Genomic DNA, 23,884 nt, shown 5'->3' with positions numbered 1-23,884 from the left:
TATTTTATAAAAACAATATATCATCTAAATTCCATTAAAAAAATAACGAAGTTAGAAGAACTTTGTATCCATGTTAGGAAAATTAATTTAGAACGAGGCCTTTAAATTTTGTAAAAACTTCTGATGAGATTTAATAAACTATTAAGCCATTATTCCACATATTTTCGAATTTATGAACATGAAATCATATGTTATAGTGTCACATAAGAATTTAATATTTTATAAAAACAATATATCATCTAAATTCCATTAAAAAAATAACGAAGTTAGAAGAACTTTGTATCCATGTTAGGAAAATTAATTTAGAACGAGGCCTTTAAATTTTGTAAAAACTTCTGATGAGATTTAATAAACTATTAAGCCATTCTTCCACATATTTTCGAATTTATGAACATGAAATCTTACGTTGTAACATTACATAATAATTTAATGTATTGCAAAACAATACATCATCTAAGTAACAAAAAAAGAATAACAAAATAAGAAGAACTTTATATCCATGTTACGAAAATCATTTTAGAAATAAGATTCTAAATTTTGTCTCAATTTTTCTAAAATTGTCTTATATCAAAATTAAAAAAGTTGTTATCAGAGAGTTGCAAAAAAAGGGAGCTTTTCTTGGCGACTTTGGAAGCAAAACATCCTTCCTGCTGGTAACCCCGAAAGTGATGCCTCCCGAAATAATCCAAAACTCCCGAACTGCTTTACGCACTCCGCTATTGTTCCTGGGACAAAGAGTGCGCGGGCCCTCTATTAATCCCCCCATTTTCATTGTTGCTGCGCTCTTCCTTTAACTCCAACAATACTCTTATAGGGTGAAATTTTTACCCGCCCCTACACTTCATTTGCTTCGAAATGTTTGGGTTCTCTTTTGTAATCGGTGAGAAAGCCCCGCCAGCTAGAGCTGGGCAAAATTTTAATTACTGCAGTTATAGGATGCAACAAACAATTCAGAGTTAAGTCGACTCCGTGGTTAAGAAAAAAGTGAGATTGTAACCGTCTAATTATCAAATATTTCAAAGGAAAGAAGAAAAAAAGAGGTTTGGAATGTGAGTTTTAAATATTTTTTCTCATACCCAGATTTAGAGTGAAGAGGATTTTGGTTAGTAAGGAAAGAAGGGAAAAAAAAAATATTTTTTTGGTAATGAAATTTTGCTGGGTGTAATTATTACTGAAGAAGTGAAAGCTTAGATTTAATATTTATTTTTTAAAAAAATTGAGTGATGAATTAGAAACTGCAAAAAGGTTTAATACAATTAAAGTTCCTTTTTAATTTCATATTTCCTTTTAAATTTGTGGTTCATAAGTATTAGATAAAAATGATAGTTGCAGCAATCGCATTACTCTATCTTCTTTTTTGGATAATAAAGGGCGATACCTAATTAGGTCCGCATCCCATGGTGCACTGCGATTGTTATTATTAAGGAGACGAGATGCTGTTCTGTAGAGGTGTGCGTGCATTAATGTCTTGTCTTGTCTTACGTGTTTGTGTTTGTTTTGTGTGAAATGCGATCATTAAAGAAATGTTCCCGAAAACATGGATATCCTCTTGCTTCCACTGCACGGATCATAATGATCTTCATTCCACCAAATAGTTAAATATAGATTTCGTTTTAAGTTGAAAATTTTTGTAATTATTATTACCAATTTTAAAACTTCGGCAAGTTATATCCTTACCAAATGAAAAAAGATTTTTATTTTAAAATTCATTTCGTCTAAAGCTTACAACCCCTACAAATCCTAATATTCGAAACCGCCAACACGATACTTTAAAATAAAATTTTTCTTACCCCCCCCCCGTTACGCTTGACTGGGATCTCCCTTTAAACTTCTTTTATCTGCCTCCCCATCGTCCAAGATTGCATTTAATTATTTTTTAATTCCACCTCTTTTAAAATCTATCCTATCCTTCACCCTCTACCCCCCAGAAATCTAGTAAATAATGGGTTTCACCCTAACCACAAGAATATATCCTATGCTTCAGAACCTAAGATTAAGAGGGAAGGGGGAGAAGAGATTGCAGGAGAGATTAATGTTCCACTGAGCGTTTGTCACGCTGAGAGTAGCGATTTCCACCCCCCTCTTTCTAAAATAAAATGAATTGAATCCATCCCTCTCCCTTTCGGTCATTAAGAACCTTCGAATTGAAGCTGCTTCTGTATTATTGCTATCCAGAAAGATTTTTTTTTCCTCTCCTCTGCTTTCTGTGATAATATCTATTGTCCTTCAAAATAATAAAATGGTGTTTAAATCTGTTTGTATCGATTTTGGGATTATGGTAGTGTATTTAGCAAATTCGTCGTAAATTTTATCCGTAGATATAAATTTTGTTTGGGTTTAAAAAAAATATAAGATTTAAAAAATTCACGATTGCGTCTCAGAATTAAATGCATAGCCTAGTACTGATATATTGCAATGCCTTGTTTTCTTATTACGACTGTAAACGTTTCCATTTCTAAAAAGTATGAAGTTTGTCAGAAATATGTAAATAATAAATAATTAGAAGTATCCAATGAAAGATTTTATCTTTGAACAATTTTGCACATTTGAACAAAAGTATTTGTGTCCATTTGTACTTTTACACATTTGAACAAAAGTATTCGTGCCCATTTGCATTTTTATACATTTGAACAAAAATATTTTGCACTTTTACACTTTTGAACAAAAGTATTTGTGTCCATTCTCACTTTTACACATTAGAAGTTATATAAGTATATGTGTTATTTCTAATTATAAGTACAAGCGTAAATGTAATCTAAAATTTAAACTTACAATTCCTTTTTTATACTATTTTAAAATTAATTACCATACATTTTCAAAATAGTATTATCATTATAAAAATTGTAGAGGGATAAATATAAAAAATAGCATATCGAATATTAATAATCTTGCTTAATGTTAAAGGGCTTACATATCTTCATTTTATTATAATGCAGTAAATGCAATCCATAATATTTACGCCTTAGAAACAAAACAAAACAAAAACCAGAAATGTCCTAAATATAATTCTCAATTTAAATAGTAATTTAAATGTTAAATTTTAAAATATTCTACAACGTTTTTATCTATATGTTAACTGATTATTTGAAGGATATAGATTTTATAAAAAAAAAATAATACATTTTGCTGCAAACCCAAGTTTTCTAGGCGTTTGCTTACCTGCGTATTTAGTGATTGGTAGGTGAAACAACTTTTACAGAACTTCCACTAACTTCATGCGAGTTGAAACCATTATCTTGAAAATTAGCTTCATTTTAACATTTCATACTGAATGGTAGTAAAATCATTTAATAGATTATGATAATTGCTCGAATTCCAGGTTTTAGAAAAGGCTTATTCTTTTCAGAACTAACCTATCTGGAAAAAAAACATTAAATTTTCAGTTTTATCTTTTAATACAAATCGACTCCGTCAAGACAAATTATATCAAAAAAAAAAACACTTCAAAGAGAGCTCTATTTTATTCCATTCATCATTAGCGAGATTATGTTCTTTAATTTAAAAAAAAAAGTGCTGGTTTATTGTTCAGTTTTGGTATAACCCATTTTTGTTTTTTTTGTGCCAAATTTGCAGCATTTTTAATACTTTATTCAGTAAAATGAATTTTAATGTTTATATTACGAATCTAAAAATGAACTTTTGAAAAGGTTCTGGAGAAGAACATCAGTTTTGTCAGAGAATTGGACATATTTAACACGTATATTTAAAACTCAATGATTTGGTGGCTCATCATCTATTCAAACATCGGACTAAAGAATTCTATTATTAAATTATTCCACCTAAAAATATTTAATCGTTATTTTATACGAAAATTATCTTCCTTGTTTATTTTACCATACTGCAGATAATTTTTTATTCGCTGGTAAATCATAATTTTTGAAACTATTTTGTGCTGCATAGTGTGAAAAAAAAATATCATTGAATATTATTTAAATGTAACCAACCACCTTCACAACTATTTTCTCTTCATTCTTTAACACCCCCTATAAATTTTCCATGGAATGACGTATTGCCCGGCCTAAAAGTCATGCCATGTCCGGCAAGCCCATTTCTCTCGAATTGTACCGAAAGCGGCTTAAAAGCCTGATCAGATGGGAAATCTTTTAAAAGAGATAGCAACCACCTTCCGTATGCCACCCCCCTTCTGTTCTTCCTCCCATCTTTAGCTTTAAAAGTGCTACCTACTAATGTTTCTCGCGCCGTCGACAAAAAGATAGATAGATTCCTATTTCTACCACTGTTAGAAACAGATCTACTGTAAGCAGTGATTCAAAAAGAAAAAGAAAATCGCCGAAGAATAAAACAGTGAAAGAGGAAGGATATTTTTCGTGGTCGTCACGGACCATTTGTTTCTTCAGTCCCATTTGACAGAGGTCCACCCACAAGAAATGAATTGGGATTGGATTGTACAGTTGTACAATACGAGCTAGTAAGGTTCTCTGCTGTGCCATGAGCTTTGTATCTTATCGCTGAAGTATCGGTCTTGCGTGGAGATTTTTTCGGAAATTCAAATTTAGATGAAACCATCCGGATAGGGTTGTGGTTGCATCTATTTTTGAATTTGGGCCCCAATGTCCTTCTGGAGATGATTTAAGATGCGAATCTTTTTTCGTTTCGCTAAGAGAAAAAAAATAAATGGTGGCCAGCATTTGAGGCAATATTTTGTCCATAACATTTATTTGGTCAATAATATATTCTCTTCTAGTTTGCTTTTTATATTTTTATCAATACAATTTAATTTCTTATTGTTATGCCGTAAGAATAGTAGATAAATTTATCGTTACAAAATATTTTATAATAGAATCAATTCGCATGACATTCGAGTTTTATCGCAAAAATGAATGCGTCCTATCTTACCAACTCGTGACTTCTTTTTTCTACAAAATTCGTATTGATACGTCTGTACGTTGATGTAAGTAAATTGATACGTCTATTTTATAGGTATTTAGGGGCATAAATTTGGAGCCATCAGTAATATTAAAATACTGTTCTAAGTAATTTCCTTGTAAACTGACATGTTAAAGGAATTTAAATGTAACCAGCTTATTATTATTTTTTAATTTAAGAGAAAGTGGAAGTATCGGTTTAGTTTAGTTTAGTTATATTAATGTCCCGTTGTAAAGCAGCACTAGGGCTATTTTGGGACGGGCCTCGTAATTTTGAACCGCGGTCAGATGACGAGAACGACACCTGAGCTGGCACCCCCCTCTCCACACCACACCAGCGGGAGGACGTTTGGCATGACGGATTTAACGTGCAACAGACCCCCTTACACGACAATTCTTAGGTGGAATCGGGTGTCGAACCTGAAACTCTACGGCTCACAAGCCGACACCTTACCACCAGGCCACCGCGGCCAGTGGAAGTATCGGAAAAAATTTGTAAAATTAACTAAAATTTAGGAAAGATCAGAAATAATAAAATTTATTAAAAAAAAGACACTTTTTTTATAAAATCGTCATTTTTTTTCTAGTTTTCATCCTTTAAATGTTTTATACATTTTTCTTAAATTTTTGAAAATGGATTTGTTAAAGTCATTTAAGATATACACACCATATAAAAGTTTTTGCTATATCTTCATGTTTACCATTAAAAAGACGGTCATAACTTGAGAAATGGAAAATTTTAAATTTTTCTTTTATTGAAACTCTATTAAATATTACAATATTTGTTACAGAAAAAAAACTGTGCTATTAATAAGTATGTCCACAAACAAATTCTAGAAATAATTTTAGGCATACTAGGACACTGAATTTTTTTTTATTCTAATTATTATGAACTTTCTAAAGAAATATATAAAAATATTTTCTCTCTCTCTTTCTTTTTTTACAACTGCTTCCTTTTTCAGGAACGGATATTTCATTTTTTTCCCCTTGAACCTGTACACCGCATTTTTTTCTCTTATTCTCAGAATACGGTACGTATCCAAGATACATGTATTGGCGAAAAATTCGAAGACAAAAAAAAAGAAGATAGATGATATAAAAAAACGGTTTTTCACGATTGAATTATTTACATCGCCATTAAAAAAAAATTTATAAAAAAATTTCACCCACCCCTTCCCTTATCAACCACCGCTAACTTTTTACTACTATACTAGAATGTTTTATATATATATATTGTTCTCATTCCTAATTTCTCATTCATTTTTAAGAACAAAGAAAAAAATGGAAAGTAAAAGTTTTTTTCTTCGAGAAGAAAAGAAGAGAGAAAAAAATAGAGGGGGGCTTCCTTCTTAATTGTTTTCAACTTCAAGTGTTCTTACATGCCGTATTAATTATACGCTTGGCAGACTTTAAATAACTTAGTTGGCGTGCTTTCTGTTGCCGTGCTTTTTATTCTATCTTTTAAAATAAAGGTAAAACTCTTCGAAACTCCAAAGAACGTGATCTTTGCAAAGACCGGATGAAATCCATGCCCCTAGGCCTCAAACCCATTTTAATTTATTTTTCTGATACTACTTCTGGGCTTAACCGCGCTTCTAATTCGATTTCACAGCGTTAACAGTGCAAATTGCATTGTTATTTTATTACTCTGTCTCTCACTATCCCCCCCCTCCACCCCTCTTTAATAAGTAAGAATTTTAGATTTTATTTTCACTTAACTTCGGGTACAGTTTTCCATTAGGAAGATTATTCGATCCTCTGATCGGAAACGAAGTGGAAAAAGATAATGATGTGTACTTGTAGAAGTTGTAAAGATGCATTTCTTCGCTTTCATTTTCTCTCCATTTTATTTCATCCATTCACTTCACTTTATTTTATTTTGTCCTTTTTGTTTTGTTTTGTTTTTTAACTTAATCTGTGTTTTTTATTATTATTTTACTTTCTTTCTCTTAACTTTTGAATTATAAATACCCTTTCGTTTTGGTTAAAGCGTTGTGTGTTTTGTGATTTTGGGCGAAATTTCGAAGAGTTAGTGAGGCTTGGTTTAACATTCAGTCATCCATTTATTTTGAATGGTTTTTAAAATTTTTCTGTGGGATGAAAAAAAAACTGAATATTCTATCTCGACAAATATCGTTTTCTTTTCTAGTTTTTGTTTTTTGAAATGATATCGTCTGCGTAGTTAAATATTATGATGTATAAATAAAATTTTGATTTTGGAACGATTTCCTTCTTTTTTTCTTTATCCGATACTTCTGAATTTAAACTGTATTGCAGTTGTAAGGGATAATAGGACCAAAACATCGTGGTGTGTCATTTTATCCATTTAAATAATTTTTTATACGAATTTGGATGAACTGAATTCATAAATTGTTAATTTTTTTTAGAAATAAATTACTGAACCGAATTTTATTAATTTTTCAGATATACAAAATTAATCATTTTCATCTTGGAAATAAAAATGACTAATAGTAAAAGCACCAACAGTGAGTGAAAAATATCGATTAACTAGATAAACGGAATTCAAAGATTGAGTACTAATTTTTTTTAGAAATTTATTGATTACTCAGATAAACAAAATGAATAATTTTCATCTTGGAAAAAAAATAATGATAATAGCATCAACAATGAGTGAAAAATATCGATAAATTAGATTAACTGAATTCACAGATTCAGTTGTTAATTTTTTAGAAATAAATTATTAAACTGAGTTTTATTGATTATTCAGATAAACAAAATGAATCATTTTCGTCTTGGAAATAAAAATGAGTCATGGTTATAGCACCAACAATGAGTGAAAAATATTGTATAGAATCTTGAGAAATACTTATAATTCTAATTATTCTAGACAAATTATGAAATATTTAGATTTTAATTTTTCAGTGGATACTAAAAGGAATATTTTGATATTTTGTTTTTAAAAAAATGGTAAAAACTATTGAAGAGACATAAAAAAGGGCTTAAAAAAGTTTCTTTAAACTCTGAAACAAAAATTTATGTATGAATAACGATTGATTCGAGATGTGTTTCATCATGTGGTAATTTCATATTGGCGGGAATTTTTTAAATTTTTACTTTTAGTCGTTTGGTGGACAATAACTTTCGAAAACATATAAAATATAATCAATTTGTTTCATAACTTAATCTCAGTATTTTTAATTAAATTTTGCTTTTGGGACAAGTTTATTGTCAGAATGTAAACCTAACTTAAAGTAATTTTTAATACTTTTAATTAAGTTTACACTCGTCTAATAATGCCAATATTAACTTTTTGCAAAAAATTAAGAAATTCAAATACTAGACTCTGAATGCGTGATGATATCTTAACCATAGCTTTCTTGGGGAAAAAATCATTATAAATTTCAATCAATAAAATTTCCTTTTTTTTTTTTTTTTTTCGAATAAATGATCGGCGAGTTTTATTTACTGACTGATTATCTTCTATGACTTTTACTTTTTTTTATAATTATTTTATGTCAATTTTTTTTACGATCATTTTAAAATTTAACATAAGAGATATGAAATCAAACTGTTGCACTTTCTAATAGAATAGTCATATCATGATGTTTAACTTTAGATGTTCATTAACTACTTATGCTGACTCAACAATCATTGAATACCACTGTATGTTAGATTGCCAGTTTGATATAATTGGAACTCAAAGGTATATTCTCCAACTAAATCATCCCCAACTGGGTTCATTTCGAACATGTACCTGTCCATACCACTGAAATGATTATAAGTGTGGTATAAGGAATTGATTTCTCGCAATTTCAAGCAACTCTGTTGAGTCTGATGTTAGCGAAAGATTAATATACCCAATTGTCTGAAATTCAGAGATTTGTATATCTAATCAGTTTGGCAAGTTTAGCCCATGCTTGGCTGGATACCAAACTTGAATTCAATTGGAAATGCTAATACTAGTGATAGCATAATTATGAACTATCTTTGTGTAATGAATTCTTTGGCTCTTTTGATGTTTATATTAGTATTTTGCTGCTGTTGTTTTTTTTAATTCTATTCTTGCTTTTACAGTTCCACCAGAACCACCAAAGATAGTGCAAGGCGACTTCTTGCGAACGACAGCTGGAATGACAGTGGAATTAACATGCGAATCTCATGCTGGAAAACCACCTGCTGAGGTAAAATTCAGATACTCTGCATATATTGTTGTAGTATTTTTTATCTATGTGCCACTCATTTTATTGCTTGGAATATCATTTCTTCACTTTTTGTACCAATTACCGTTGAATTTTTCTATCGAGGAAACTTTGCAGAACGTTAAAATATCGTCCATAATTCGAGTTTCTGTTAATTCAAAATTAAAATTGGAAAAATCATTTTCTTGTTTCTAAATCATTTTTGTTGATTAAATATGTAATTATCTCTTATCTACCATCCCTATTTATGTTAAAAGGTAAAGAATTCAATCACTGTAAGTGATAAAAAAAATTCTAAAACTTTTTTTTTAATTTTTGATCATGTTAATTTGAATTTTATTGTTCATTTTGAAATTTTATAATAAATTGCTATTTTGAGGTGTTATATATCCTTTATCTATTATAATTAGTAGCTTACTTATTGAAAGTATTTTTAAATTAATTTCTCTATATCATTTTGTTTATTTAAATTAATTGTGTAATTTTAATTAAAATCATTAAATATTAAAAATAATTCTCTATCGCTCTTTATAACTTCAGATTAATCACTTTTTGTCTCATACATTCTTAAACTTACTTTTTTTTTTCAAATTTGTACTATCATGAAATTTTGTCAGCTTCAAATTTCCAAAAATTCTACTATGTTAAAATTATTCAATATAATGGGTATCTTTAAAGAATTTTCATATTTGATTTATTGTATATGCCCATCTCATCGAAGCTTTGTTAATTTTTCACTTAAAGTAATATTCTTTGTTTGCCCGTTTTAAGGCATGAAAATTCTAAACGTTAGGTACGTTAAGGAGATTGCGTGTTTATAACTTGAACAGTCCAGTTTCCTGCTGTCAATCTTGCGTTTGGTTTAGTCTGTTTAGGATTCTTGCGAAGTAAATTTTAAACATGCAAAAGAAAACGCTGTTTTATTCATTAATGCAACATGCTAGCAAAATCCGTTATTTGCACCATTTCCGATTTGCTCCTATTATTTACTTCCTATATTTCTTAGAGGAACATTGGTTCTTCTTCTATTGGTTGGAACATTCTCCAAAAATTACTTATTTAAAAAATGCGTCTATAAATTATTAGTTCTACTGATATTTAGATGAGATTTCATTCGTGTATCATGATTTTTGAAATATTGTAATCTATCCATTATCGAAATCGTTTTTGATTTCGATCGTGCTACGAATTTAAACGTCACAGAAAAATTAGCATTAAAAATACGTATACCATCGTCACTCCTAACGTTTATATTTATTTCTTAACAAAATTCTTAACAATTTCTTTTTCCTGGAACAAGCCATTTGTTTCGAAAACAAGGTATAAATAAAATATTCCGTTATTTATCTGTGCCGAATATCTGGTTATTCTCTAATTTGAATGTCGACTATTTGAACTCATTTTGTCATTTTTTTTTTCAAATTTTCTTGTCTTGTACGGGTTGTGGTGTATGTGCTTTTTAATTAAATGGGGGGCTAAAATTAATTCTGAATCGAACGATAGATATCTGATTAAAAGGTACACGCTGCTGTCAGTTTAAATTTCTTATTTTAAATTTGATACAAGATAATTTTTTGCATAGGGAACATGCGGAAATACCTTTTATTTCTGATATATTCAAGAATTCAAAACTCTCACGGCAAAATTACGATTTGCTTCTTTGAAAGAACCGAAAATAATGTACTTTATAACGTCTTTCTTTATATATTTATGCGCACAAATCATCTTTAAATTATCCTATTTTTTTTTTTTTCGTATTTTTCCTCTTTCGTTTTGTTAGTTATTCGTCCCATATTTGATAAACTTACTGAGTGTTCAAGAATCTTTCTTCAGGTGAGAATTAACATGGGAAATTTTTTATCCAACACCGCCTTAATTTCCTGTTCTGCCAATGACTTGTGAGGTATCCTAACATTCGACACACCTGAGCTTTCTCGCCATCTTAAGCTACATTTAATTTGCCCACAGAAACTGATAGGAGGTTAACCACATCAAAAGCAACAAAAAAAAATGCAACATATGAAAGCTAAACGTTGCGTATTACGTCTTTTCCAAAAGATTAAAGGAGGTGCAAAAAAAAATCATCTCTCTAATAAGCGTTCCTTTTTAGCAAGACTGAGGTACTTGGACACATAAAAAAAATATTAAACATTTGTCTTAATGATGTTGCAGCAATTTCTAAGTGAGTTAAAACTTGGTTGATTACTAAAGACGAAACAAAAATCTTTAAAGACGATGTTGGAAAAGGGGGTGTATCAACTTTTGGATGCTACCTATCATTTTGGAATTCTTTTCTAAACAATTTTTTTCTACCTCCCCCCCCCCAACTGCACTCCTTTCCTCTTCACTCTCTCATACGTACGTCTTTTAAAAGGCCCCAAATTAGACCGCGCAAGATATCCCGTATAAACACGCCGCTCAAGCTGTTGTTTTGTGGCAAATTAGAACGGGGGAGGAGGTCTTTTTGGAGGGGGTCCTTCGAAGATTCCAGATGGCGAAGTGAAGCTTGCTCATTAGCGAGGCCTTAACCACACCACAGAACGTCTGTCACCTTGCTTAATTATTGCTTTGGTAAAGGGTGGGGGAGAGAGGAGTGAGGGTGGGGAGGTATCGGGTCTTCTTTTTCGCGGTATTAAAATGCCTCTGCAAATGAGCTTCGTATTGATCGTCTGCGATTTTCTGGGATTCAATCCGCCCATCCTCTAGCAAGATGGACAGGTTCAAAATTTTTGTTTCCTCCTTCCACAGGAGAATCTAGTTATTTATTATTTATTTCTCCTTTTATTCCTTATTGAAACACCTATTATCGTAGGAAAATGTGAGGAAATTTGCTCAGAAAATGAAGGATTCGGTTATTTATTCGGTTCTGGAGTAAGAGGGACGAGTTTAAATATTGCATCTGGTGTGGCAGCTCTAGAGTAACGAAAATATGTCTGATTTGTGAGTCATTAAGTTTCGTTTGTTTAGTAAATGAGTGACTACTTTTTCACTAAATTTTTTCAAACTTTTAAACAATTGAATTTCGTTAACTCGAACCTGAATAATTCTTCGTTCAAAACAGAAATACAGAAAAGAATGAATCATTTAGAATTTATTTGTCGTGCACATCAGCGTATTAGCATGATTTTTTATGTCTTTTATCTTTTGATTTTCTTATCTAATATAGAATTAATTTAAAGATTATGAGAGAATTTAATAGAAGCTCAATATTTAAAAACTCTTTTTAAAAACTAGTTTTGTAATGAAATATTTTAACTTAAGCTTGTCACATTCCAAATATATGTGACATATTAAATTCTTGTATTTGTACTTTTTCTTTTTCCTTTTAATAATTCTTTGTTAATTTTTAAAATAAAAAGTATAATTCGTCTAGATTTTTTTAAACTTGATTTTATCAAATTATGACTTTTGGAGAATGTAGCATTTCATATTTTGATAAATGATATATTGTTAATATCGGCGCTCTTTATATCTTTTTAATGACCACTAAATTTTTATTATTTTTGTTAATAAATTAATCCATTAATTAATATTATTTAATTAATCCATTAATCAGAATTAATTAATCCATTAATCAGATATTATTGCAACTTAACATCATTTCACGTTTGGTTCCCCTCTTCATTACGATTTTTATTTTAGTACCTTAAAAAATGTCTAGTTTATGGATTTAGCTCACGTGACTAACTCACGTTAGCGCTGTGGATTGGATATGACTTGTATCATGTGAACATGACTCGATTCGAATGTTATTTTAAGCACATAACAAAACTAGAATCACGATAACAATTATACCTTTAATATTCGGGGGTTTTAATAATTTACTAAATGTAAATAAAACATAACACACATTTTCTTCATATTTGTTTCAGTGTGGGTTGTTGTTAGTTAAAATTTATATGGCAAAATTCGTCTTGTTCTACAAAAATCTGTTAGAAGTCCCATTTTACCCATAATCGGAGTATTGACTTATATTTACTTCCGTTTTGAAGTAACGCTAAGGCTGTTTTGGGAATTTTTTGTAAATTTAAACCATGATCAAATAACAACGATGATACCTGAGCCTTTAATCCCTTTCGAAACTTCCGAGTCAAGCTAGAGGAAAGATATCTTTTACAACAATGAATTCAGTATGCACCAAACTACTTAGTGGTTGTTCGATGAATCGGGTTTCGAACTAGAGCCCTCTGGTCACGAAGCTGAAACCTGCCTTACTGCAATGTCACTGCTCTGGCTTTAGGAGAATTTATGATATAAAAATTGCTACTCAAGATCAATCAAATCAAAAATATAAATTTGTTGTTAGTCGACTCAAAATGGATAATTTCCCACACCACACTACATTTTTCCTCCTCTATCACTCATTTCGAGTCCAGGATTGTTGAGTTTTTTTTTTTCTCCCCCACATTCCAAGCACATCCACTTCAACTTTTCTTCCTAGATGAGTTAACTTGCTGAATTTATAGCCTGTAATTAGCGCGATGAAGCCTTAGTAGTTACCCCTGAACTTTTATGGTGAAAAAAGGGAAAAAAAATAGATGCCAAAAATCGACCATTTTGTTCCAGAAGAGAGAGAAAAAAAAATATCCCAAAATGAAAAAAAAAAAAAAAAAAAAAAAAAAACACCGAGTCGTTGTTGTTTTGTTGAAGAGGTTTAAGGAGTGGGGAGAGGACCCGGTAATCATTCGGTCCGTACGACAAAAGACAACTAAAAAAAAAACTAACAAATAAACAAAGCATAGATCACCAAAAATGCTGAGAAAGATTTTGAAGGTACCTCTCGTTCTGCAATTTTCTTCCTTCTAACTAAATGTCCTTTTTTCTTATTTTTCTTTTCATTTTTCCACTGCCTTGTTGTTTCTTTTATTTTCCTACAAAAAGAGGAAATGGAATGAGAGAAAGAGGGAGAAAAAAAAATATTGTGCAAGAATAGTTTTTTTTCCACTGCTCTTCCATCTTTTCCCCTATTTTGTTTATCTTTTTCTTTGCTTTTTCCCCCAACTGATTTCCCTCTTCGTTTTCTAATGGGCCAATCTGAACCACACCAACAGAAGAGGAAATTGGGCCACACAGTTTGTGTTTGTAGACTTTAACAATGAAGTCATAGATTTTTTTTTTTATATTTTCTACTTCATCTTTTATTGGTCGTGTGCGGTTTCTGTGGGCTTCTATCCATCCGTATGAATACTTACTTACTTGCTTGCTCTTCTTCTGCTTCTTCTGATTTATTTTATTTTATTTTTCCGAATTTGTTTCATGCCGATTAATGCCTAATGAATCGAAAATGGAGATCAGATTTTTTCTTATTTTCTTCGTTTTTTCTTCTTTCTTTTTCGGGACTGCTTCTTGAATCATTTTCTTCGAAACCACTTCACGATCACAGAATATTCAATTTCCGGCGTGTGTTTTTAATGTCAAAATAGAGCCACGCAAAAAAAAGCAAACTTCCTGGATTTTTCCAAATGGCAAAATATAAATTCTAACTTACGTTAAATAATTTTATTCATCTTTGTTTTTCCAGGGCTTTCTTAACAAATTGCAGCACCCTGGGCTTAACTAATTGGGGACATTATCAGAACTATAACTAAGAGTTTGTCTCAACGAAAATACCTATTTAACCTCTTAGCTATTTTCCTTTTTATTATTATCTTATTAGTAAGCTGATTTTGCTTCGGGGAAGTGATGTATTTTCTGATTCGATTAAGAATCTATAGAATATTTGATGTTTGTGAATTGTATATGATATTTGTAACCCTGGATACAATTATAAAGTCTTAAAATGATTTAGTTCGACAATGAATATTCAATTTAATTCAACTATTAGTTTGAAAAGCGATAAATCAATTCCTGTATGAAGCACGAGCATGACGGTTAAGGGGTTAATGAAATAATCGATGATCAAAAAGAAAAATAGTTATCTGTTCACTGATTAATGCCTTACAATTTCGCTGATGATTGCAGATTTTGAAAATTTTCTTTAACGTATTTCTTCTATAAATGTATCGATAATTAAGCAAAAAGTATTTACTCGAAAATCTGAAAATCTTTATTTCACTGTCATTAAATCGCATACAATATTCATTATATAGCAGTCTGAATTGTAATTAAAGAACCAAATCTGATGCACTTCACTGATATTAATCATCAACAAGTAGCTATTTATATCATCTATGATACAGGCAACTTCTATTATATGCACAATTTAGGCGTTTCTATCTGATAATTTGTGAATACTTTTTGAACCAATATATACTCACTCATATAATCTAACAACATGTGTTGAATTTAGCTACTGACATGTTTACAATTAAATTTTTTTAATCAAAATAAAAATAAAATCAGTATAATAAATTTTTAGCTGTCCTTGATTCAAAAGTACCTCTGGGTTTCAATTCCCCCTTTAAATGCAATGGGCCTATGTTTTTATTGATGTTAATCTCATTTTCTATAACTATCTTCCTGCAATGCCATTAGATCATTTTTGAAAATTAATAACAACTTAATGATTTTATAACCTATATATTTTCTTTGTCAGCTGACGTGGTTGGACGGCGAAGGCAATGTTGTAACAGACGACATCGAATACACGACACAACTTTTAGGGGACAACAAAAGGGCCAATGCTGCCCTCAAGTGGACACTCACCCCTCGCAGGGAGCATGATGGTAAAACTTTCACATGTCGCTCCGAAAATCCGGCACTCACGCAACCACTGCATGCCAGAATAAGTCTGGAAGTCAAATGTAAGTCATTTCAAATATTCTTTTAGATTATTTAATTTGTGAATTTGAAATACTTTAATAAGACGCAGGTATATTTGACATGGAAGTCATAGTATATCTTATTTACTGCTTTCATTAACAATATAGAGATGACGCAGCTAAGGAATTAAGGTTTGATATATTTTAATATAAGACAGAATTTTTCCAAAATTTAAAAGGACGGAACGGCCGAAATATATTTTATCAAAAATTAATCAAAAAGAGAAAAATGTTTATGAATGAATCTTTACAATTATTTTAGTTCTGCTTGTTTCAAAAAGTCACTCTTGCCTTTTTTTTTAATGAATTTATTCCTCAATTAAGTGATACAATTTGAATAAGAAAAGTGATTCTTAAATATCAAAACGTAAATACCCATATATAGAAAAATATTTATATATTTTTTAACTGTAAAATGTTTCAATGCATTGCTTAGTAGATCTAAGCATTTCCATCTCCCAGCTCGCACTTATATTGATAAAATCAAAACGCATTGGCGCATGCGCGGAAACAACAACAATTTTAGCAAACAGTAAACTACATTTTCGTTTCTAAAAATAAAGACTAATACAGTTTCTTTTCTTTTTTTTTTTAATATTATGAAAATAATTTTTATAAAATCAAAAACGTAACTCCGAATACAATTATTTTATCCCTGCTACATTTTTTTAAATCTATGTATGAATATTCTTATTTTAAATCCGCAAGTCTTATATCACAGAACCTCACCTGACAGAAAAACTAAAAACTTTTTCTATTTAATAAATTCTTTTTTTTTTTATTCAGAAGGAAAAATGGATTAATAATTCTATATTTAATTTGAAAAAACCCGATGCCCAAATATATCAATTTTGTAACGTTGTTATTTTTTCTTTCAAAACATTGCAGACAATATAGGAAATAAAGGGTCTATGTTTATTTCAAAATAATGTTTTCATACCCATAGTAAAAATTTAAAACTATTATTTAAGACTGTTTCCTTATAATTTCCTTCATTTTTTTTCTTTTTATATAATTTTCATTGTTTTTTTTTCATTCAAAACATGTAAAGTAAAAAATAATTCCTTAACTATTCAAATATTTTCTTTATGATGTTTCCATGGAAGATCTTTAATACTTATTATTCCATTGATTTTTATTCAAACACAAATCAAGTCATGCGCAGAAACAAACAAGAGTATCCTGAGGTAGATTTGTTACATCGTAACCTATTGTACTTCAAATGTCATGTGACGGCTATATAACCTTGTCTATTATAATGTTCACTCTGGCACGCTTTTCACGGTCCTTCCCTTCTATCTGACCCTTGGGATAGATCAGTCACAATCTGTGCAGTAGCCATTGGACTACTCATCAATCATGGAACTGTACTACCCTTGCTACCCACACAAGTTCAGTTCTCGTTGAAAAATAACTACTATTCTTCACAAAAGAACTTTTAATTTAAAGACTTGAATTCTGATGTTTCTTTTTTTTCCCTTAAGAAATGGAAGTAAAAGTGTAAAACGGAAAGTTGCTAAGTAATTTTTCTTTCACTTTACATCCCATTTGTATTTTCTTGTATAAGAAATATACAGAAGGAGAGTTTATGATAGTCAAAAAATTCGAACTCGAAATTTTAACGAATATCAATGCTTTAGACCTACCAGAGTTCGATAAATATATTTTTAGCATTATGCCTGTCTGTCTGTGAGTTTGCTTTATGCTTATGAATCAAAAGCAATTTAAGCTTCGCGCATGAAATTTGCTCTACTGATTTTACATCTCGTTTATAGATTTGTATCAAATTTAAAATGGAATTTATTCAGTTGAAGTCTGTCTGTCGATAACTATAAAAAGAGAGAAACTCGATAAATAAAATTTAGTATCTATACAGAGGTTTAGTATCTAAACTGTAGATTCTTTCCGAATTTTGAACCAAATCTGTCGAAGGGTTGACGTCTTTCGGTCGATGCTTTCGCAAGCATGTAAAACCAATAACTTCAATAAAAGAAATTTGGTATGTAATCATCTGACTACAACTGTGGTTCTATGCCAAATTTTGGTTTCAATCGATGCGTAAAAAAGGTGTCGCCTGAAATACAAATTCGAATTTTGCATGCTTATGTATTAGACGCGTGCCAAAGATAAATCGCCAAATATCACACGATAGATTTAGTAAAAATGCTAGATTCACATCCAAAAATTATATTTCGTAACTACTGTTTTATTATATAATTTATTTTAATATAATATTTATTTTATATAATTTTTTTATTATAACAATTTTATTATATAATTTGAATATGGATTGTTTTCTAGTACATCTAATTCTTCTCATTTTTGGTTTATATAAGTTATAGCAAACAATACTGCTAATATATACACTCACATTATGCCTTCGCTTTTTTCTTTCAAATTCCAGTTATTTTCACATGCTATATAAGAAAAAAAAAATTAAAACTCAAAATTTGTAGATATGCAAATGATGAGTGCAGTGTCGAAATTCATGTAGTCTTCATTCAAAAAATGAAGACTACATGATTCGAAACGTTTCAAAAATCCCTATAATATTGAAATAATTCACTGGATCGTTAATTTAAATATCCATAAAAACCACAATAAAAAACTCTAGACACTTATATTTAGCTTTCATCAAATTGTTTATTATTAGGTAGAAATTAAGGTCCAAAAAGCACGTATGAACATTAATTCCTTCCTAATTCAAATAAACGGTCTAACCCCTAACCCAAACGCGGAAGTCAACTCAATCATAAAGCTTTAAATAATAGCATAAAACTGGCCAGCATACTTCCAAAAATATTTGCTATAGATGATATAAGTAATAAGCAGAAGCCAAAACAAAAAGACCGCACGCGCTTCCGTGGGAATAAAAAATCGTATTTGATATCTGGCCAAAAAAAAAGGGGGGTGGGGGAGTGCCCTAACGTGGCGTCGCATCTAACGTAACCCAGGAATTGATGTTCTTTCCCTCAAAATGGCTTGTATCAATGGGCTTATAGAGTCCGGTGTTCTTTTTCCGGCGACTCAAAGCAATAGAGGAATAAAAGTATCTTTTCTTCGCTCGGTGGAAGGTGTAAAGAGGATTTCGTTTGTATGGCTTGCCTGGTGGCGGGATGTGCCATTAGTTGTTGACAGGTGGGTAATGGAGATGGATGTTTCTTTTGCAGATCCTCCAGAAATTACTCTCAAAGTGAGTTCTGACAAGATTATGGAGGGCGATAACGTGAAGTTCACCTGCGAAGCTGTCGCCAATCCGGCCGACGTCAACATCAAGTGGCAAAGGTAGGCTGACGACTTTATTAATGTTTTTCTACTTATGAAAATGAAATGGAAACAAGTTCTATTGTCATGTAAAATGTAAGCTTTTGTTTGCTACTGTTATGGGAAATATTTGCATTTAAATGCTAATTTCATATTGAAAGAGTAACTTAAGCATTTAAATATTCTTATTGGTTTTACTCCCTTGGTAAACGTGTGATACATAATTTAAGTTAGTTGGAAGTGAAAAAAAATTAAGTTTTTTTTGTGTGTGAGTGGCATAACATTGCTTTAAAATGAAGTTTATTTTAACCTTGCAAATCTTGTGGCCCCATCTATTAATAGACTTAATTATTAGAAAGAATTATTTTTATTGTATAAGTAATGCCTTTTTTTTTTTTTTTTTTTTTTGTCTACTTTCAATGTTTATGAAGCCCATATTTTCAATTGATTAGTTTTTTTTTTTTTTTACAATTATGTATTATCTATTTATATATTATTGTATATTATCTATTTATTAATCGGTTTAGGTAATTCGTGATATTTTTTTAAAGATTTATTTGATAAAGCTAAGAACTGGAAAAAAGACAAAAAAAACAAAAAAACAACTCGTTCTTTACTCATTTAAAAGAAAATTTTTTTATTATTGTAGATAAAGTCAATAATATCAATAGCACAATTATAAAATATTTTTAATATTTTCTTTGTCTCGTATTTGGAAGTTTTATTTTTAATCCTATTTGTATATCGTATTAATTACTTTTGTTTGTATTTTAAAATAATGTTTTCAGATAAACAGTTCAATAAAAAAAAATACCAATCGATATTTTTCGATTTATAAGTAAGCTCTCTGGCAATCATTCGTGCTAAAAGTTGGGCATTTTTATTTTAGAAAACCGAAAAGGAAAAAAAAAGAGGTTTACTACAATTAAAAAAACTGTCTTGTTAATGAGATAAATGAAAAAGAGGTTTCTTTTTTATAAAAGTTATTGTATATTAAAAAAAAGGTTTCGAAATGCAACAAAATATTTGCATAAAAACCTATTTTAATAGCAAAAATATTTTTAATATTTTTTCTAACATTAAAAAAAATGTTTCTTTAATATAATATTCTTGAATTTTCTTTGTTTCTTTAAACAAACACGAAAAATTTGAATAAAGGAACATTTTTTTCAACTGATGAATTCTTCTTTATAACCATAGTTATTTTTATAGGATGTTTATTAATTGTTTATAAAATTTAATAGCATTTTATCTGAAAAAAGCCTCACTAGAATCTATAAAATCAGTCCACGTTATTGCTGCTTTTAATTTTGAAAACGCGATTTAAAATAAAATATTATGCCTTTCGAAATCATTTTTTCTGTTAATTATAGTCATGACTTGAAATGAAATTGCGATATTTGTTTGTCAGATGTTTGCTTGCCTTTTAGTTTTAAAAAAATTATTTTTCAATATCTCTTCGAATAATAACTTTCGTTTAATTATGACACAAGTCAACTGAAATTTGGCGCATTTATCTCATTCGTTTTAATTGTTTTTAATGTGCCGTTATTTAATATAAAGAGTATTGAAAAACGGAATTATTTTAATTAATTTGTACAAATTCGAAATAGCGCAGAAAGACTCGACTCTTAAGAATTAGAAATTACTTTTTATTGAAGCATTAAGATGTTAACTTACACCATTTATTCTTGATACAAATGCTCTTTACATTGCTTCCAGCCAGAGGGTGAAAAGATCAGAAGAGGCATACACATCAATAGATATGTTTAGAAAAATGAAGGAATAAGATTAAGAAGGAATAAGATGAAGTGATGCACGTGTGTGTTTAGAAATAACTAAAAATAAAACCGACAATAGAGGGTTTTCAATGACTACTACATTTATGAAAGAAAGCAGTGTTTAATTTACAATAAAATAAAGCCTTTTCAACTATCACAAATCAGATTTTTAAAAGCGTTTCATTAAATTGTACATTAGTTGAAACAAATCATTTGTCAAACGAGCAGCATATTGAAAAATGTATTCGAAAGTACTACAAAGCATTGTTTATGATATTTAGGATTCTTTTTCGCAATTTAAAATTCCTGAAATTTTTAAAAAGGAAAAAGTGGATGATGAAATTTGTCGCGATTAAGTTAACGAAAGAAAATAGGGAAATGGTTATTCAACTGCATTGCTGAGGATTTATTTGATGTTTTGATTCTGTTAGTCACAAAAAGGCGAAAAAATTAGTCTACTTGGCATTGATATTTTAGTCGTAAATGTAACAAATTTAACAAGGAGTGTATTTCTAGATGTTCTAAACGTGAAGGAATAAAATATTTTAATTCAGTTTAAATTTCTAAAATGTTTTTAAAAAGTAAAATATTACTATTTATTCTAATCTTAAAAATGCTTAATTTGGAGTTCATATTAAATTTATTTAGGAATAGTTTATCAATGTCGTTGTGGTTTATAAATATGAAACAAAACATATAAATAAAAAAAATCCATTTTTTTAATGCTTTTATAATATACTTACTTTTTTATCTGGCAACAGCTCAGAAAAAAGATTAAAATATCGTCTGCAAAGAAAAAGAGTATTTGTTTAAAAGTGAAAAATGAAAAACGATTTCAGTCGACTATAATTACTATTTAATATTTTTCTACAGTAAATTTATTTCAATCGGGGAAAAACATAAAAGCAACACTTTTAATAAAAGATTTTTAAAAAAGGCAAAATTATGCTTGAAACTAATACAATTTGTTGTTAGTAAAACAAAATATAAATATTTTAGTTTAACATTCGAAATAAATTATTAGGTACACGTTAACTTGAATATTCTTAAAATAAATATATTTATTATTATATGTCGAAATAATTGAATACATCTATAAATAAATTATAATATAGTTGTTCTAGATATGATTTTTTAAAATTCAGAATTTCTGAGAAAACAGGAAAAAAAGTCTCTTGCTTTTGTCGAATGTCCAACATAATTAATTTTAAATAAATAACTTAAAAATGCTTTGTGAAAATAATATTTTAAGTAAGGCTATGAAATGCGTAATATTATTTAAACGATTTATTTCTACGTCTGTAAAAATAATTTTTATCTTGTTCTCAAACTGTTGTTTAAATGAATACTAATAATTAAATTTTAAAATAAGAATTTACTTAATTTTTTTTAATTTATGTATTTACTTTAAAAAATTATTTAACTAAACTGTAAGAACTGTTTTCATACATTTGAGTATTTTAGTGATTATACAGCAGCTGCCAAAATATTCACCAGTTGTACCAAGGTCAACAACTGTCATTCCGAAGATTGTGTATAAATCTAAGATTGCTGTGTTTTGTGAACTATCGCATATTAGAATGCCAATTATATTAAATAAGATGGTGCACCAACATTTGTGATCTGTCAAAACTTTCTCTAAAATCAGCGAGAAAGGCCCATATTTTTGTATATATTTTTATTTAATTCGACTTATTTCATGTTTATAAAGACGAAATGTTGTAATCTTGTTCCTCGACTTCCTTTGAACTAAAATTTGTGGCAATACATTATTTTAATATTTTTAATCATGATGGAAATAAATTATTTTAATAATCCCATCTCTTAATTTTCAATTAATTGGATTATTTAATTAAATTTTGATTTGATACTCATGGCGCTACCTGGTGACGGATTCTAAAATATATTTAATAATAAACTTTAAATTAAATTTTAAAAAATAGAAAAATTCTACTTTATGACGCACTATGAGATGTATGTTCATAATTTTTTATTAAACTATTCTGCTGTTCACTGGATGTTATTTTTAAAGCTCCTGTGAATATTTTTTTACCATCCTCAATTCATCATCCTAACAAGTAGTTGTCCTAACCTCTAAACCAAGGCACTAAATGAATCTTAATATAAATGTCATCAAGTACCTCATTAAAGATTCAAACAAAAACTAGTCTGTCTTAGCCGCTGTGTCGCCGCTTACTTTACATCATATCATCAACAACACCAGCTTCTTTATCATCAAATGTTTCAATCCTTTTTTTTTTCTGCCAACAGGAACGACGAAGTGATAGCGGGGGACCACAGCACAACCTACACAATATCCCGAGTCACACGTGAATACAACAAGGACACCATCAGCTGCGAAGTGAGCAATGCTGTGGGAACTACAAAGTCAACACACACTCTCAATGTCCTCTGTAAGGATACTTCTTACATCTGTTTTGCTTGGTGTATCGGATTTCTAGTTTTGCACAAGAGATTATGCTTGTTGTTTTTATTCGTTGATTAATTCTTTTCTTAATGGTTTCCAATGAGGCAAGTGAACCATTAAGTGGATATCGTTAGTACAAGTAATGATGTTTTCAACTAATGATTTTGTTCGTTGTATATGGATTGCCTTTATCTCCCCAGTAGCTTTGAATTCTTCTTTTTTTTCCGATTCTTAGAAGCTGTCCCTGTTTTTTCGGTGTTCTTTTATTAAGATTTTTATTTCTTCATCGGGCTTCTGCAAAGATAAAACATTTCTTTTTTAAAAAAGAAAAATAGGTCGAATGAATTTTAATGATGAAATATTCAACGATGCAAAATTTCAAAGAACAAATGTGTTTAATTTTGTTATATTATTTCACAACTAGGTTTTATAATTAGTATAGATTGAAATTTAAGAATAAAACTGTATCTAATTGCTAAATTATTTGAATCAAATTATATTTTTTAACCGCTTAACTGTTTTGCCCGTATGCCATACGGGCATCGATTTATCGAATTTTTATTGTTGTAAAATAAAAAATAAAGCATTCATAACAGTTATAAGT

At 29.6% G+C, this 23,884-nt stretch overlaps 1 protein-coding gene across 1 annotated transcript in view; it reads left to right on the top strand.

Moving 5' to 3' along the window:
* Positions 1-23,884, top strand: part of LOC129968738 (irregular chiasm C-roughest protein-like) — a gene marked incomplete in the record, with an annotated part of 581,302 nt that overhangs the window by 514,071 nt on the left and 43,347 nt on the right. Inside the window, 4 exon segments of the mRNA XM_056082936.1 lie at positions 8,923-9,028; positions 15,582-15,789; positions 18,978-19,092; positions 23,124-23,266. Coding sequence (XP_055938911.1) covers positions 8,923-9,028; positions 15,582-15,789; positions 18,978-19,092; positions 23,124-23,266 — 572 coding nt within the window.

This window comes from Argiope bruennichi, chromosome 5 (assembly GCF_947563725.1).
Source record: "Argiope bruennichi chromosome 5, qqArgBrue1.1, whole genome shotgun sequence".
In the NCBI taxonomy this organism is placed as follows: domain Eukaryota; kingdom Metazoa; phylum Arthropoda; class Arachnida; order Araneae; family Araneidae; genus Argiope; species Argiope bruennichi.
Note: the sequence above shows the minus strand (reverse complement) of the source record. Positions and strands in the feature narration are given on the sequence as shown.